We start from the raw sequence: 14,067 nt of genomic DNA on the forward strand, positions 1-14,067 counted from the left end.
ACTTCTTTTAAAGGTAAACGATAACGTTGTAATTTTATTATGATCAAATTTATTTAATAATTGTTGTTATATAATTTAAAATATTTTGGTATGATTATTCTATTTAGTATTAAATTTGATAGTTCGATTCTCCAATAGTAAATAAGTTAGAATTTAATATTTTAGTTAAAGGTCAAGTTGGATACTAAAGAATTTGGGAAGTGATGATATTCTAAGGATTGGAAATTTAAGTTTTTGAGGAATTAAAATAGGTTATTCTAACATTTTAGGCTTAAATATTGAAGTAGTGATCGACTGAAAATTACGTGATTATTTTATAGGTGACGATTAATTTTTATTCGACACTTTTGAAAAAATTTTCGAAAAACTAAGAAGTCTAGGTAAGCGGGGTTCTCATGCTAGATTTGCATAAAAAGAAATGAACTGAGGTTGGTTTGTAAAATTGTGCATGTTATTTTAAAAAGAAAATGTGAAAAATAACCTCAGTATATGTTTTGCATTCACTCATGAAATATGTAGGAAAGATTAAAGAAATGTTTTTGACACGAAAATTGTAGACATGAATAATATTTGACATGTTTCTTAAATGTGCAAAAGAGCGAATATGAAAAATTGAGATTTTTATACATGTGATATGAAGTATTTTGGAACTATTATTGATCATCTGAAAATGATATGAATGTGTTCAGCATGTGGTTTGATATGATATGGATATGAAAACCTTTGGCATACTTATCTGTTTTGATTCTGATTTTGAATATGGTTATGATATGATGATAGTGGTTCACGTGATATGGTTGGTACCAACATGATATGAGATGATATGAGTTCACTTACTTTGGAAACAAAGTAGTATTTTATGTGTTCTTTCTTGTGTGCACACTCGAGGTTCCGAGATTGAAAAATGGGAAGTTTCATAATATGACACTGCCTGGTTTGGCCACCGGAGATAGCACAACCCTACCACGGGGGTTAAACATGGTATATGACATGATACGATACGATATGATATAATAAGATGAAGATGTACAGTTACATTATGCCAAAGTGGTTTTTGAATATTAAAATAGTTTATGAGTATGAAAAGATTTAAAAGTCGCTCTGATTTTTCTGATAACACGTTTTAAGATGTGCATATGAAAATGAAATGTTTTATTTCTACATACCAAACTTTCTAAAAATGATTCATGTTTACATACTAGTATATGTTTTCTGCTTATTGAATTGTGGATAACTCATCCCCTTATCTTCTTATATCTTCAGATGACATTCATTGCCCAGCTAGGAGTTAGGATTAGAAATTGGAGCTTGTCTAGATATGGATAAAATGTCGAGTTCCATTGTTAGTAGAAGGGTATAACTTGAGTAATTGAAGTACTTTGAGTTGTTTGGACCTATTGAGATTTAAAAATATATCGTTTTGTTTCATTGAGATTATTAGAAAATTGTGGACTCCTTTGGTTTATGTTATTTTGTAATGATGACTTATGGAGTTTGTATTATGGTTATTTGGATAATATGAGATTGTGTGCTATTTATGAAATTCTTGGAGTTTTAGGTGGTTGGAGAGACAGGTTGGTAAGTGACAGGTAGTAATTCTCCGACCCTTCCGGATACGGGGTGTTACAGAACGGATATTCCATTTATTTACTTGGCTCGTTCGTCCCTTCTCATATATATAGAGATCGGGAAGGACTTGTTAATGTGACAAGCTTACCTCTTGTTTAAATCAAGTTAGTGATTTGAATTTCCCTCTTTATCTGATCTGATTTGATTGTCGAGGATGTGTTTTGAATTCATCCTATTAGAGCATTGGTATTGGCTTCATCAAAAGCCTAGGCAAATGTAAAATTTGATGAATTTCATTAAAATATGACTGTATTAGATTAGTCAAATAGATAAATGTGAAACTTTGAGCTACAGTAAATCTATAGGTTTCTTCAAATTTGAATGTCTACTATTCATTTATCAAATTTATTTTTTATTCACTTTTAATCTCCAAATGTCTTTTGTATTCATATTTAATCTCCAACCGTCTTGTAATAATAATGTAAGAATCAAATTAAATTATTAATCAACATATGATTAGTGTAATTGTAAAATATGAAAAAAAATAAAAATATTTTTATTAAAAAAATAATATTATATTATTATTTTGATGAATTCAATGGCTAATTCAATGTAGAGTTATGACTAAAGAAGTTTTAGATTTATAGAAATCATGTACTTTTTATTAAATTTTAGAGATAACTTTGATGAAGTTAATACCAATAGTCTAATACGAGATCTGTTGGATTCCTCGCAGGCGAGTGAGCCACACGCGGATTATTTGGTAGCGATCTTTATTTTTTTAAAGATTAACGGGCAATAAATAAGTATGATAGTGTAGCGAATATAAATAAATAAATTGGAGGTTTCAAAGGAGCAATGGATCAAAGTTATCAAACCTTTAACATTGACCTCTTGACCTTGTGGGGGAAGGGAAGGTGAGGTTATCTCATAGTAGGGGTCATGGCAGCCAAAATACGATTTCTTTCTATTCTAGAAGAAAATAAAAAGTCATATATAAAAGAAAGAATACTTGAAAAAAGCGAAAAAAAAAATTGAAAATTCTTTCATTTTGGAAGCAAGCACTAACGTATGTGGATTCTATAATACGTTGTGTATGATAATTTTGAAAGAGTCGGTCCACATTTGTTGGAAAAATTCAAAAATCATGACATATATCTTATTAAAAATTGAATAGACTATATTTATTTATTAAGAAATATTTCAAGAGAAATAATAAATGCAGTTAAAGATTGTGTAAATGTCGCACATTTTTTTTAAAAAAAATAAAAAAATATGAGACTCACATTAAGAATTTATAACTTTTTCATAATAGATATTACTATTTTTTAAAGGAAATACGTGACGCTTGAATAATGTATAACTGTATATAACATTATTTATATTTCAATTGTTTACTTTTTGACAGGGATTTTTATATTGTTTTAAAAAAATAAAGGGTTTGAATGAAATCAATCTTGACGGATCCAAATCCAAATAAATCAATATTATAAATCCAAACAAATCCTGTCGTTCGTTTCTGACTTCTAAACTTAAGACGCGGTCGTTTTTTTTGGGTAGGAATAATTTTCCAAGACGCGGCACAACGACAATTACTTCGCTGCAAAGAAACACACCAAAATTAGATCCCATAAATTGCCAACGTTGAACAGGGAACTCAAGCTTGCCCGCTCGCGATCCAGTTTTGCTCCATTTCTGTCCTGCTTTGGAGTTATTTCAGTTCTCAACACACACGCATAGAGAGAGAGAGACAGAGCAATGAGTCAGGAATCGTTCATATACAGCTTCGTGGCACGAGGCACCGTGATCTTGGCCGAGTACACCGAGTTCAGTGGCAACTTCCCAGCGATTGCGGCTCAGTGCCTTGAGAAACTCGGGTCCTCCAACGACAAGTTCACCTACACCTGCGACCACCACACCTTCAACTTTCTCGTTGAGGATGGTTATGGTAATATTTCGCATTGTTTATCTTTTCACTTAACTCGTTTAGTTGCATCTGGCCTGAACCTGAAACGCTCGCACATAGAGTTTTTGCTTTCATTTTCATGTTTTTGCACTTGGTCTTCCATGTCTTTTTGATTTTCAAGGAATGAAGGAGAGACTTCTCCTAAAGTTAAGTCATTGTACTCTGCATGGTGGCTGGGGAATTGAATGAGACAGTGAATCAGCTCGGTTTATAGGTCTTAATTTCTTATATATCATCAAATTAAAATTTGATGTCACTTAAAATTTTATGGTAGCTACATTTTTTTTTTTCTTTTCCTGTTTTATTTCAAGAACTTTATTAAATTAGAATATAATATATTCACGTTAGATTATTTCTCTTTTAAAATTTGTAATTATTTGGGTATATAAAACATATTTAATGAAAAAAAAGAACTCCATGTTCACTGGATAGCTAACTTCGTGGTATGTAATTGTACGACTTAAAAACTTGTAAATATATGACGTTACTGCTATACTTTCTTCAGCAAAATACAAAACTTAGTTTATGGTTTACATATATTACATCTTTTTTATATATAATTCCTATATAGATCGTTTCCATAATTCAACCCCTTATCTTAATTGCAATATATGAAAAGTTTAGATGCAAAATTACCAGTACACCGAGTTCAGTGGCAACTTCTTTATTTTATTTTTTTCTTTCTTAAAGGTATTTCTAATTAGGTATTGCTGACCCTCTTATTTTGGGTCTTTGTGAATTTGCAGCTTACTGTGTTGTTGCCAAAGAATCTGTTGGCAAGCAGATATCCTTTGCATTCTTGGAACGGATGAAGGTGGACTTTAGGAAAAGATATGGGGGTGGTAAAGCAGATACAGCAAATGCCAAAAGTCTTAACAAGAAGTTCGCGTATGTTCATTCATAAAAACCCCCCACTCATGCATTTGAACTTAAAACTCTTAGTACTAGAGGGTGAAAAATGAAGTAAATTTAAATCTACAGGCCAATCATGAAAGAGCACATGAAGTACATTGTTGACCATGCTGAAGAGATTGAGAAGGTGTTAAAAGTGAACGCCCAAGTTACACAACTTAAAAGTATTATGCTGGAGAATATTGACAAGGTAATGATACTTTGTCTTGAAGAATAATATGCTCTCTTTGCCCCCATACTGTGCATTTGCTCGAATTTAATGGGCTGTTCATGTGACTGGCTTCTGAAACTATTTAGAAGAGAGAAGTACTGCTATAGTCAAAAAGAAATTTCTCAAAAATAAACCCACAGATTGACATGACTTCATATGATACATTAGATCTATTTTATAATAAAAGTAAATTTACAATCTAACGTATTATATTAAACCGCGTCAGTTTGTGAGTATACTTTTACAAGATATTTTTGTGGCTAAAGCAATATTTCTCTTTAGAAGATTGTTATTATTTGGGTGAAATCTTCGGATCTGGAGGATTGGATGTCCTAGTGGGTTGTAATTCCCTTTTTATGCTGTATGTGTCCTCTTGCACCCATCATCCTTGCTTGCTTAAGTTGCATCATTTGATTGTGTCTTGCATCATAACACAACCAAACAACGGATCGAAGCTGCGGCTTATGTTATTTGATTTTGTATACACGTTTCAGGTTCTTGTTAGGGGGAACACATAATGGAAATTGATGTCAAGGCTAAAGATTTACATGATCAGGTAATTGAGAGAGCAGGACCAGGTTTTGGATATATCTTTGTCTTGGCTTGGTACTGAGCAAACTTGTTATTTGCAAATTGCAGGCCCAACAGTACAAATTACGTGGAACACAACTTAAAAGGAAGATGTGGTATCAAAACATGAAAATAAAGCTGGTGTTTCTTGGAATCTTAGTACTCCTCATTCTAGTAATCTGGCTTTCTATTTGCCGTGGATTTGACTGCACCAACTAGTAGAAAGAAATTCTTCTTTATTTGTTTAGGTCCAATTTAATCAATTACTCATCCGTGTGGTTGTTATACAATGTGGAGTACTTCGATCGTCATCATATATATATGAATAAATATAGATAGAAGTCACTATTGGGAGCATCCATTTTACATACATGATGTAGCATCATCTAGACTACACATCTCCCCAAGTGAGTGTTGGGAACAATCAATTAGAAACAGCCATGCAGTGAGTGTAAAGTGTGCACTTTTACAATAATTTCTCTCTAACATTACTTTATATATATACACTCCCATATGATGTATATACTTGTAATAGTTTTCAAGGTTCTGGTTCATTTTTGCTGGGAAATTTATCGTCAAATTGCAAAACTTTTACCAAACAATTGTTAGAACATAGGTGCGCGCACCACATGAATGGGACAGTGTCGTACCTCAAAACTTGTCCCGGCCAGTTGTCTTGATGTAGATTGAATGTGCATTCAAATGGGGCTGTTTATGGTACAACTGATTGAGCACTATGGATTGAAGAGTTAGCTGTTTACAAGTTTGATTTGTAAACAAACAACTTTTGTGTTTAGTTGTTGAACTAAATTCAACTCATCTCAAAGTAATCATTAATAGGACTCACTAGTTTTTTAACTTCTTATAAAAAAGTTAAATTCATCTCAACTTATTTCATACATTTTAAGGTAAAAAGTTCAATTTCTCTCAATTTAAAAATGTTAAACCTATCTTAATAGGATCCACAAAATACTACTATTCATAAGTCAACTCAACTCAATTCATCCCAACATCCAAACGTAGCTATAAAATTGTATGTTTAGTGTCAATGAACGTATTTTTTTTTTTTTTTTTTTTTTTTTTTTTTTTTTACGTTAGTTAATGTGATGGGTTATGTTACTCATCATCCCACACTACATAGCATACATATTTTAATTTTTTTTCTTGTTAAACTAATTGAGTTGTTCTACTTATCATCTATACACCACATACTTGTTATGGGAAAAAAGAAAAAAAAATTAAAAAATATGTGATTTATGGTGTGTGAAAATGCTAAGTAGAATTATTTTAATGTGATGTATTTTCACATTAATAATATGTTTTGGTACATTATAAAACAGACTTATAAATAGATTTTTTTTTTTAATCTCTAATCGATCCAAATTTATTCCAACTAGTGGTTTTCGTATTGGACCCATCATTGGGCCCCAAGACTAAAGCCTTTAAAACTCTGCTAAAGTGGGCTGACAGATACATCTTGCTTTGACACTTCCAAGTGTTACATCTCCCATCATGGTTGGTTAGACAATTTGACAAATAGGGGGTCCAAATGCTCCCCATGCTTTGAAGCTTGTCGCATTTTGACGGCAAGGGTTAAGCCGAATCTCAACCCAAATTAAAATTACAAGGAGCTTTGCTTACTTCATTTTCAGATTCGTGAATGTCCTCAAACCAAGTTTAGTAATTCGTTAGCAATCTCAATCTTAGGCTGTGTTTGGACGGTGATATAAGATAAGAAATTTTACCTCATCTTAACGTCTAAACATTACTCAAATATAAATACTTTTTAATTTCAAATATTTAACTTTTTCATCTAATCATCACTTAATTATGATAATTTTTTCAAACTTTCAAACAAAATACAAAAAATAATTCAACTTTTTCAAATCTCAAAATAAAAATTATATTATAACAATATTTTAACTTTATATTATTTTTATTCATCTTTTTCTCTCTCCTTTCCCAAAACCTCATAAAAGATCTTAACTCAAACAATTTAACTATTATTCATAAATTATTTCATCACTACTTTTTACAGATTTTTCATCTCATCTCAATATCTAAACATATTCTTAATCAACCAAATTGATATGGTGTAGTTTTAATGACCTTTTATGGCAATCACTTAAAATACGTCATATCAACAAATGTGTATACATTATTGAGAAATACTTTAGCCACAAAGAGATTTTATAAAAATAAACTCACAAATTGACGTGAATTGATGTGATACGTTAAATTGTAAAACTTTTTTATTTTTGTAAAACAGATATAATGTATCATATGAAATCATGTCAGTTTGTGAGTTTATGATGGGAACCAAGATTTCCTACGGGTTCATATCAGTTTATTTTTATTGAATTTTTTTTTTTATAGTTGCAGCACTTCTCTTTATGGGTTTCTTTTTTGTATATCTATGTTGTTTCAACACAAGAAATAAAAGATATTCATAAACAATTGATAAGTTTGTGTCTTTTCGAGATAATATTAGGTAAATTTCACAGGTATTCTAGTATATCATGTTTTCTTCCCATGCACGTTTGAACTCTTTTAAAGGCAGGTCGTGTATATATATATATATATATATATATATATATATATATAATGTATTCACGTACAGTCCAATTATGGATATATATTTTATTAAAAAGTTTTATGACTTAGAAGCATTATAAGTCGTGGCTTGCCAACCTTACCACACTAATTAATTGAGTTTCCCCATGAAATTAAGTTAGGCGCCGGCTGGAAAATTAAGCACACAGTACTGATCCTAGGAAGAATAATAATATATATAGGTAGCTAATTCGTTCCACGCGAGCATGCAGTTTGAAAAACACATGAAAAAGATCCAAACACTTTTGATCATCGAGGAGTATGATTCATTCATTCATGATGTTCGTCATATAATATTTATGGGCGGTGGTGATTAGAGTCTCAGAGTAGAGTAGTATAACTAAAATATGCAAGTTTCTATATATTTCATCTTTTTGGAATAGACTGACATCATGCATGCATTATTAATATTGGCTATTGAAAAGTGTTGATTACATATATTAATACATCTTGGATTGCTTTAATTTGGAGGAAAGTGACAACCTTCATGCATGGCATCTTGTCATGGCTGGGCATCCGAAAAACTTGATGGGTCAGCCAATTGGAGCATATATATTCGCATATAAGTCATCGGACAATTGTTAATTAATTATAATTATGAAAGTATGTCATGAACATGCTTATAAAATTAACTAAAGGATACTCGCACATTAATTATTTTTTCTTTTATCGAGATAATTAACAACAATTAATTTCTTGTAACACGTGAATGATGAACTTAAGTTTGAAGCCTAACTTCATTTTCTTTTTGAAAAAAAAAAATGTTTATCATATTAAATTTTGTCTCTTAATTTCAATCACATTAATAATTGACATGATACGTCATATGGATGATGTGTAGTGTAAAGACTTTAAATAGATATAGAATTATTGCATTTTAAACAATGTTTTATTTTTTAAATCACTTAACATTAGTTTATGTGACTAGAGATAACAAATTCAAGAAGAAGAATAACATTACTTTAAAGTGAAATAATATCCCACGTATTGATCAGTCGAGAATCTAGGTTTTCATGTAGAAGAGTGTCAAAATACCAATAATATAGCGATCTAGCTACTTACGTTTGGATTCTGAGGTACTGATCTTATAAGATGATCAGTGAATAATTGTATTTTGTGGGTCCTATTGAGATATGTTTGAACGTAAATAAGTTGAGATATGCATTTGAATGTATAAAATAGGTTGAGATGAGTTTAAATTTTTATAGTAAGTTGAAAAAATAGTAAGTCTCATTAATAATGATTGGTTGAGATGAGTTGAGCTCATTCAAACAACCAAACACAACCAAATAGTGCTCTTTCCATGGCTTAATTGATTGGTTTCCCTCATAACCTAACTCTGATAACACTTGCTCATGTTTGTTTTTTGATTTTTGTTTTTCATTTGAAATCAAAACTACATAGAAGCATCATCATTAAAGGTGTAAATTCAAACCGGAAAATCGGTCCGGACCGGACCGGCTTTACCAGTTTTGAACTGGTCCGGTCTGGAACCGGTTTTTAAAATCTAAAAACCGGCCGGTTCCGGTTCGATTCCGGTTCCAGAATTTTTTGGACCGGACCGAACCGGACCAGACCGATTGATTAAAAAAATAAAAAATAATATTTTTATATATAAGTTTTAATATTTTATATATATTAAATATTAATATATATAAGTTTTATATATAATGTATAATTATAAATTTTTATGTGAAATTTTTATATATAATATATATAATTATATATAATCATATATGAAGTAATTTCTTGTTATAATTTATAAATTATTACATAAAATGTTAATATTAAATCACTAAAAGTTTATAACTAATACTAATATATAACTTATAACTATACCAATAGTCTAATATTAATTCTATTATATAGTCTAATATATTAATAAAAGTATAAAACAATTGTTTTTAAATCAATTTTTTTTTTATAAACAAATTTTTAATAACAAATTGTGAAACTTACATTTTAAAAAAACCGAAAAATCGGACCGGACCGGACCGGAAACCGGTAAAACCGGAAGTACCGGTTTAGGAGGATAACTGGTGCGTAATCGGTTTTGAAAAATACAAAACCGGTACATACCGGTTCGGTCCTAAATTTTATCCAAAACCAGACCGAACCGGACCAGTTACACCCCTAATCATCATGGCATTCATTTTCTAATTACCACTAATTTTCATGATCATACAAAATATATGGTCAAAGATAGGGCAAGTTAACATCGTTTGGGGATCTGAAATTAAAAAAAAAAAAAAAAGAATGAAACCCCAAGCATGAGAGGACAGAGAAAGATCTCAAGTGCCCCATTCTTTGTAGATAGGGTGAAAGAAAGAAGAGCTTTCTTTCTCTCAGCGACTTTTGTCACGAGTTATATTCATTGATGAGTTGTGGATGAAGACCAATGTGAACAAGGTATCAATGTGAACAAGGTGGAACTGACTACTCAATGAAAAAGTGCATTGTAGCCCATTCAAAGAAGGAATGGGAGCAGCTAGCTAATTTGAATGAGAAAGAGGAAATTAAAGGAAAGGAAAGGGCTCTTTGACATATGTCGTAGTACTAAATTATAATCCGATAAAATTTAAAATTCAAATTATAAAAATATGAAATTTAGTAATTTTAAAGAAGTTACAATATTAATAATTATTATATTATGAGTCGTAAAATTAATTAATTATAATATGAAGCATTCTTTTTGACATTTATGTCGTACTAAATAATTTCTTGGTTAATTCAGACAAAGAGTAGGGCATGCAAGATCTTGATAATTAATAAAGGAAGTGGTCTTATATATATATATATATGTCCGCTACGACATTAAGCCCGGTACTAATCTTTCGATGTATTATGAGACGGTGGTTAATTTTGATTGGTTAATGTAATAACATGATTAAGTGAATTAATATATTATAATCCTATATATATATATTTATGCATGGGATACAATTAAGATTTGCTTATTCCAAAGTACTAATTTAGGCTTAACATGATTAATTAGGGCCGAAGGTGTGATTATATGGGAGTTCATAATTTCCTCATAAATTAATATATACTCAAAATCATTTTTTTTCCCACTAGCATATTCTCATTATATATTTATATAGAATAAATCTTTACAACTTCCTCACACTCTACATTTTTTTTAATTTTTATTATTTTTTTCTTTTATCAAATATTTATTATATGAATAATGAATATAAAATTTAAAATAATTTAAAAAGAATAAACTCAAAAAAAATTATGAAAAAATTTAAAAATTTAAAAAAATTATGAAGTGTGGAATGTGATGGAGATTATGTAGTAAAACTCATACATACATACATACGTATGTACGTATGTACGTATGTATGTATGTATGTATGTATATATACACTACTCGCATGTCAGATAGAATAGATCAGAAAAAGTATCCCTAAATCAATCATTAATATTGAAAGGTTGCTTTCACTGAAGGCCAATTCTATTTTATTTTTATAAGATATTTGCAGCATGCATTTATATATATATATATATATATATATAATAGTAGTATGTAAGTGATATATCGTTTGTTTCGTAGGCCGTAGGATGAGATTTTTGTACGTTGGGTAATGTTGGCACCAGCTGGCAACTTACCATAAGGGAATTGTCCTACTTCTTTGGGCATGCATGGACGCCTAGCACGCTAGCGCTGTGATCTGGTCCTGCTCGATCATCCTTTGGTTTGGATAAATTGTTGTCCTTTTCCCATTTCTGGATAGATTTTCTATTCTATATATTTTTGTTTTTTTTTTTTTTTTGCCGCCGGGGGGGCATGTCCAGAATCCAGATAAAATCTTGCTACTTCAAGACAACTGATCTTGCATTACAGGTAATCTTGTTTTTGTTATTATTCCAGTTTTTAGGCCCATTAACATCATGGCCAGCGACGTTACAAATTAACCAATTCATACCTTCACGTGTATCATATATATTGATATTCATGAGCACATAATTCCAGGAAAAGAGACATGCTTACAACTAGTCATTTCTCGTAATGATATGGTAATTAAATGGAAAATTCAATTACAATATTTACTATAAGAAAATTATTAATTTACGATTAATTATTTTTAATTAAAATAAATTTATTTACGTTATAAATAATTATTTTTATCTAAAAAAAAAATCACAAGAAAAATAATTTACATACAATATTTTTTATAACATTTTATACAATTATATTTTAAATGAGATATATTTTTATAAAATATCTTATAAAAGTAATATTATTTTATAAAAATATCTTTATTTTATAATATTGTTGTACTATATATTATATAATATGTTATGTGTATATCATTATTTTTTTTAAAAAGTTTTTTTGGATTCTGAAAATGGATTTGAAGATTTCTTTCGAATATTTTTTTTTTAATTTTTTAATTTAATGTTTAAGAAAATAATTTTTAATAATATTATGAATTTTTATAACATCTTATCAATAGGAATAAGAAGTTGAAGGGACGTTTATTCTAAAAGTCATGCACTAGTGTTGCAGCTAGCAAGCTGGTCGAGCAGACTGTCTGCTGAGGTGACCCTCGCATGAAAAGTTATGATACTTAGTCATGATGGGCTCAATTTGCAGATCATCATGTGTACGTACATGCTTCCACTCACTCAGCCGGCCAGCAGAAATTAAATATCATGTGAACAGTAAGATCGATCAGTCATGTTAAGAGATGGATCACATGATTACGTACTACATAGCAATTTTGATTAATTTAGAAACAATTTTGAACTTCCTGATCTTGTTGGATGAATTATTGGTACGAAAAGAGAGTTTTTTTGGAACAAAAAGTTTCACCAGCCTTACAAAACCACTTAATGATGTTGTGGTACGTACTAAAATTAGCAGCTAGCTAGGGCAATTCGGAGATTTCGAATTGCTTTATATATACATATATATATATATATATATTCAAATCAGACAAAAGATGCGAACTCATGTCCTTCTCTTGTGCAGAAGAAAATGGATAGACTCGTCCACTTGGGTATCAACACGTCGCAGAACAACCTTTTCATGACCCAAAGCAAAATGGATGGCTCCACCAAAGTCATGATGACCCACTTCTTGCCCTCCTTCCCACACTAAACAGATCATCTGCTGCTAATTCATGGCCAATGCCCAGTACTCCTATTCAAACGTCTGCAATATTTCCTTCCGCAAGTTTTTCTTCTTTTGATCTTTTTAGCTAGGTTTTTTTTATCAAATTACAGCAAAAATGGGAATTATATAAAGAAAATAAAATAAAATAAATAAGGAGAAGAAAAAGTAGTATATATATATATATATATATATATATATATATATATGAAATCGAAATTCCATTGAACAAAGGCAACGATAATTTACAGAAACATTACAAGCATTGCTCACCAACCAGACGTACAAGACCAGACCCTTAAACTACATTAATTAGCTTCTCTACCTATGCACAAGCTTGACGACCTAAACGATCATTTTTTTTTTTTTTTTCAGGAAAAGACCGATAAATGGAAATCAGAGACCAACCAAACTAGACTGATGATGGGATAATCGAAACTATTATAGTCGCGGTCAAGTAGGAAACCCACCTCCCGTAAGAAAAAACATAAAGCAGTTAATTCTTGAGCACAAACAAACACTTATAAAGAGACGAGATATTGCATTGACACGTGAGGAGCTAGCTAGCTAGCACGCACACCATGCACGAACGACGACGTGGAAGCACAGGCCAAGGGCCGGGCCGGACAAGAACTAGTAGATCAACTACTACATGTCCTTGACTTCGAACATGTTACGGTTTTTGACGACGATATCGAACATGTGCATGGACTTGAACCTGTTGAAATCCTTGGGGAGAGAGATGAGGTGGACAGTGGATGGTTTGTGGAACTGGAGGAGGTCTGGGTCCTTGTAGTACCTCTCCCACCCAAGCGACAACAGCTTGCGCTCCAGGGCCGCGTACGAGGTAATCACCTCGTTGCTAGGCGTGTGGACTAGCACCTTGCGCCGTGCATCCAATGACTCCGCCGCCGGGTTCTCAACCAGGCGAACAACACCGTCCTTGAAAACCCACACACCAGACATTCTTTTTCTCTCTCTCTCTGAGAAGCTCTTTAATTAGAGAGGTGTTTTCAGTGAGAATATATATATGTAAGACGAACCTAATTGTTAGCTTGGAGATGAGCAGGAAAGGGGTCGAGTAGGTGTATTTATATTGGAGAAGAA

The 14,067-nt window shown here is 31.2% G+C and overlaps 2 protein-coding genes across 2 annotated transcripts; one reads left to right on the forward strand and one right to left on the reverse strand.

Moving 5' to 3' along the window:
* Window positions 1-3,170: 3,170 nt before the first annotated feature.
* LOC121246715 (vesicle-associated membrane protein 724-like) lies at window positions 3,171-5,949 on the forward strand. The gene is made up of 6 exons (XM_041144959.1): window positions 3,171-3,517; window positions 4,282-4,423; window positions 4,517-4,637; window positions 5,164-5,214; window positions 5,298-5,538; window positions 5,728-5,949. The coding sequence occupies exons 1-5, from the start codon at window positions 3,328-3,330 to the stop codon at window positions 5,445-5,447; spliced, it is 654 nt and encodes a 217-aa protein (XP_041000893.1). The 5' UTR covers window positions 3,171-3,327; the 3' UTR covers window positions 5,448-5,538; window positions 5,728-5,949.
* A 7,511-nt stretch (window positions 5,950-13,460) lies between these two features.
* On the reverse strand, window positions 13,461-14,031 carry LOC121246716 (flowering-promoting factor 1-like protein 3). Its single transcript, XM_041144960.1, has one exon. It carries the CDS (start codon window positions 13,924-13,926, stop codon window positions 13,609-13,611), a length of 318 nt encoding a protein of 105 aa, XP_041000894.1. The 5' UTR covers window positions 13,927-14,031; the 3' UTR covers window positions 13,461-13,608.
* Window positions 14,032-14,067: the final 36 nt, after the last annotated feature.

This window comes from Juglans microcarpa x Juglans regia, chromosome 1S (assembly GCF_004785595.1).
Source record: "Juglans microcarpa x Juglans regia isolate MS1-56 chromosome 1S, Jm3101_v1.0, whole genome shotgun sequence".
Classification (NCBI taxonomy): domain Eukaryota; kingdom Viridiplantae; phylum Streptophyta; class Magnoliopsida; order Fagales; family Juglandaceae; genus Juglans; species Juglans microcarpa x Juglans regia.

What these genes read in the sequence shown, in the direction of transcription:
- LOC121246715 (XM_041144959.1), top strand. Translation starts at nt 3,328, where the DNA reads ATGAGTCAGGAATCGTTCATATACAGCTTCGTGGCACGAGGCACCGTG. An exon ending in TGCTGGAGAATATTGACAAG is followed by an intron (nt 4,638 to 5,163) that starts GTAATGATACTT and finishes GGTTCTTGTTAG; the next exon opens with GGGGAACACATAATGGAAAT. An exon ending in CTAAAGATTTACATGATCAG is followed by an intron (nt 5,215 to 5,297) that starts GTAATTGAGAGA and finishes TGCAAATTGCAG; the next exon opens with GCCCAACAGTACAAATTACG.
- LOC121246716 (XM_041144960.1), bottom strand. Translation starts at nt 13,926, where the DNA reads ATGTCTGGTGTGTGGGTTTTCAAGGACGGTGTTGTTCGCCTGGTTGAG.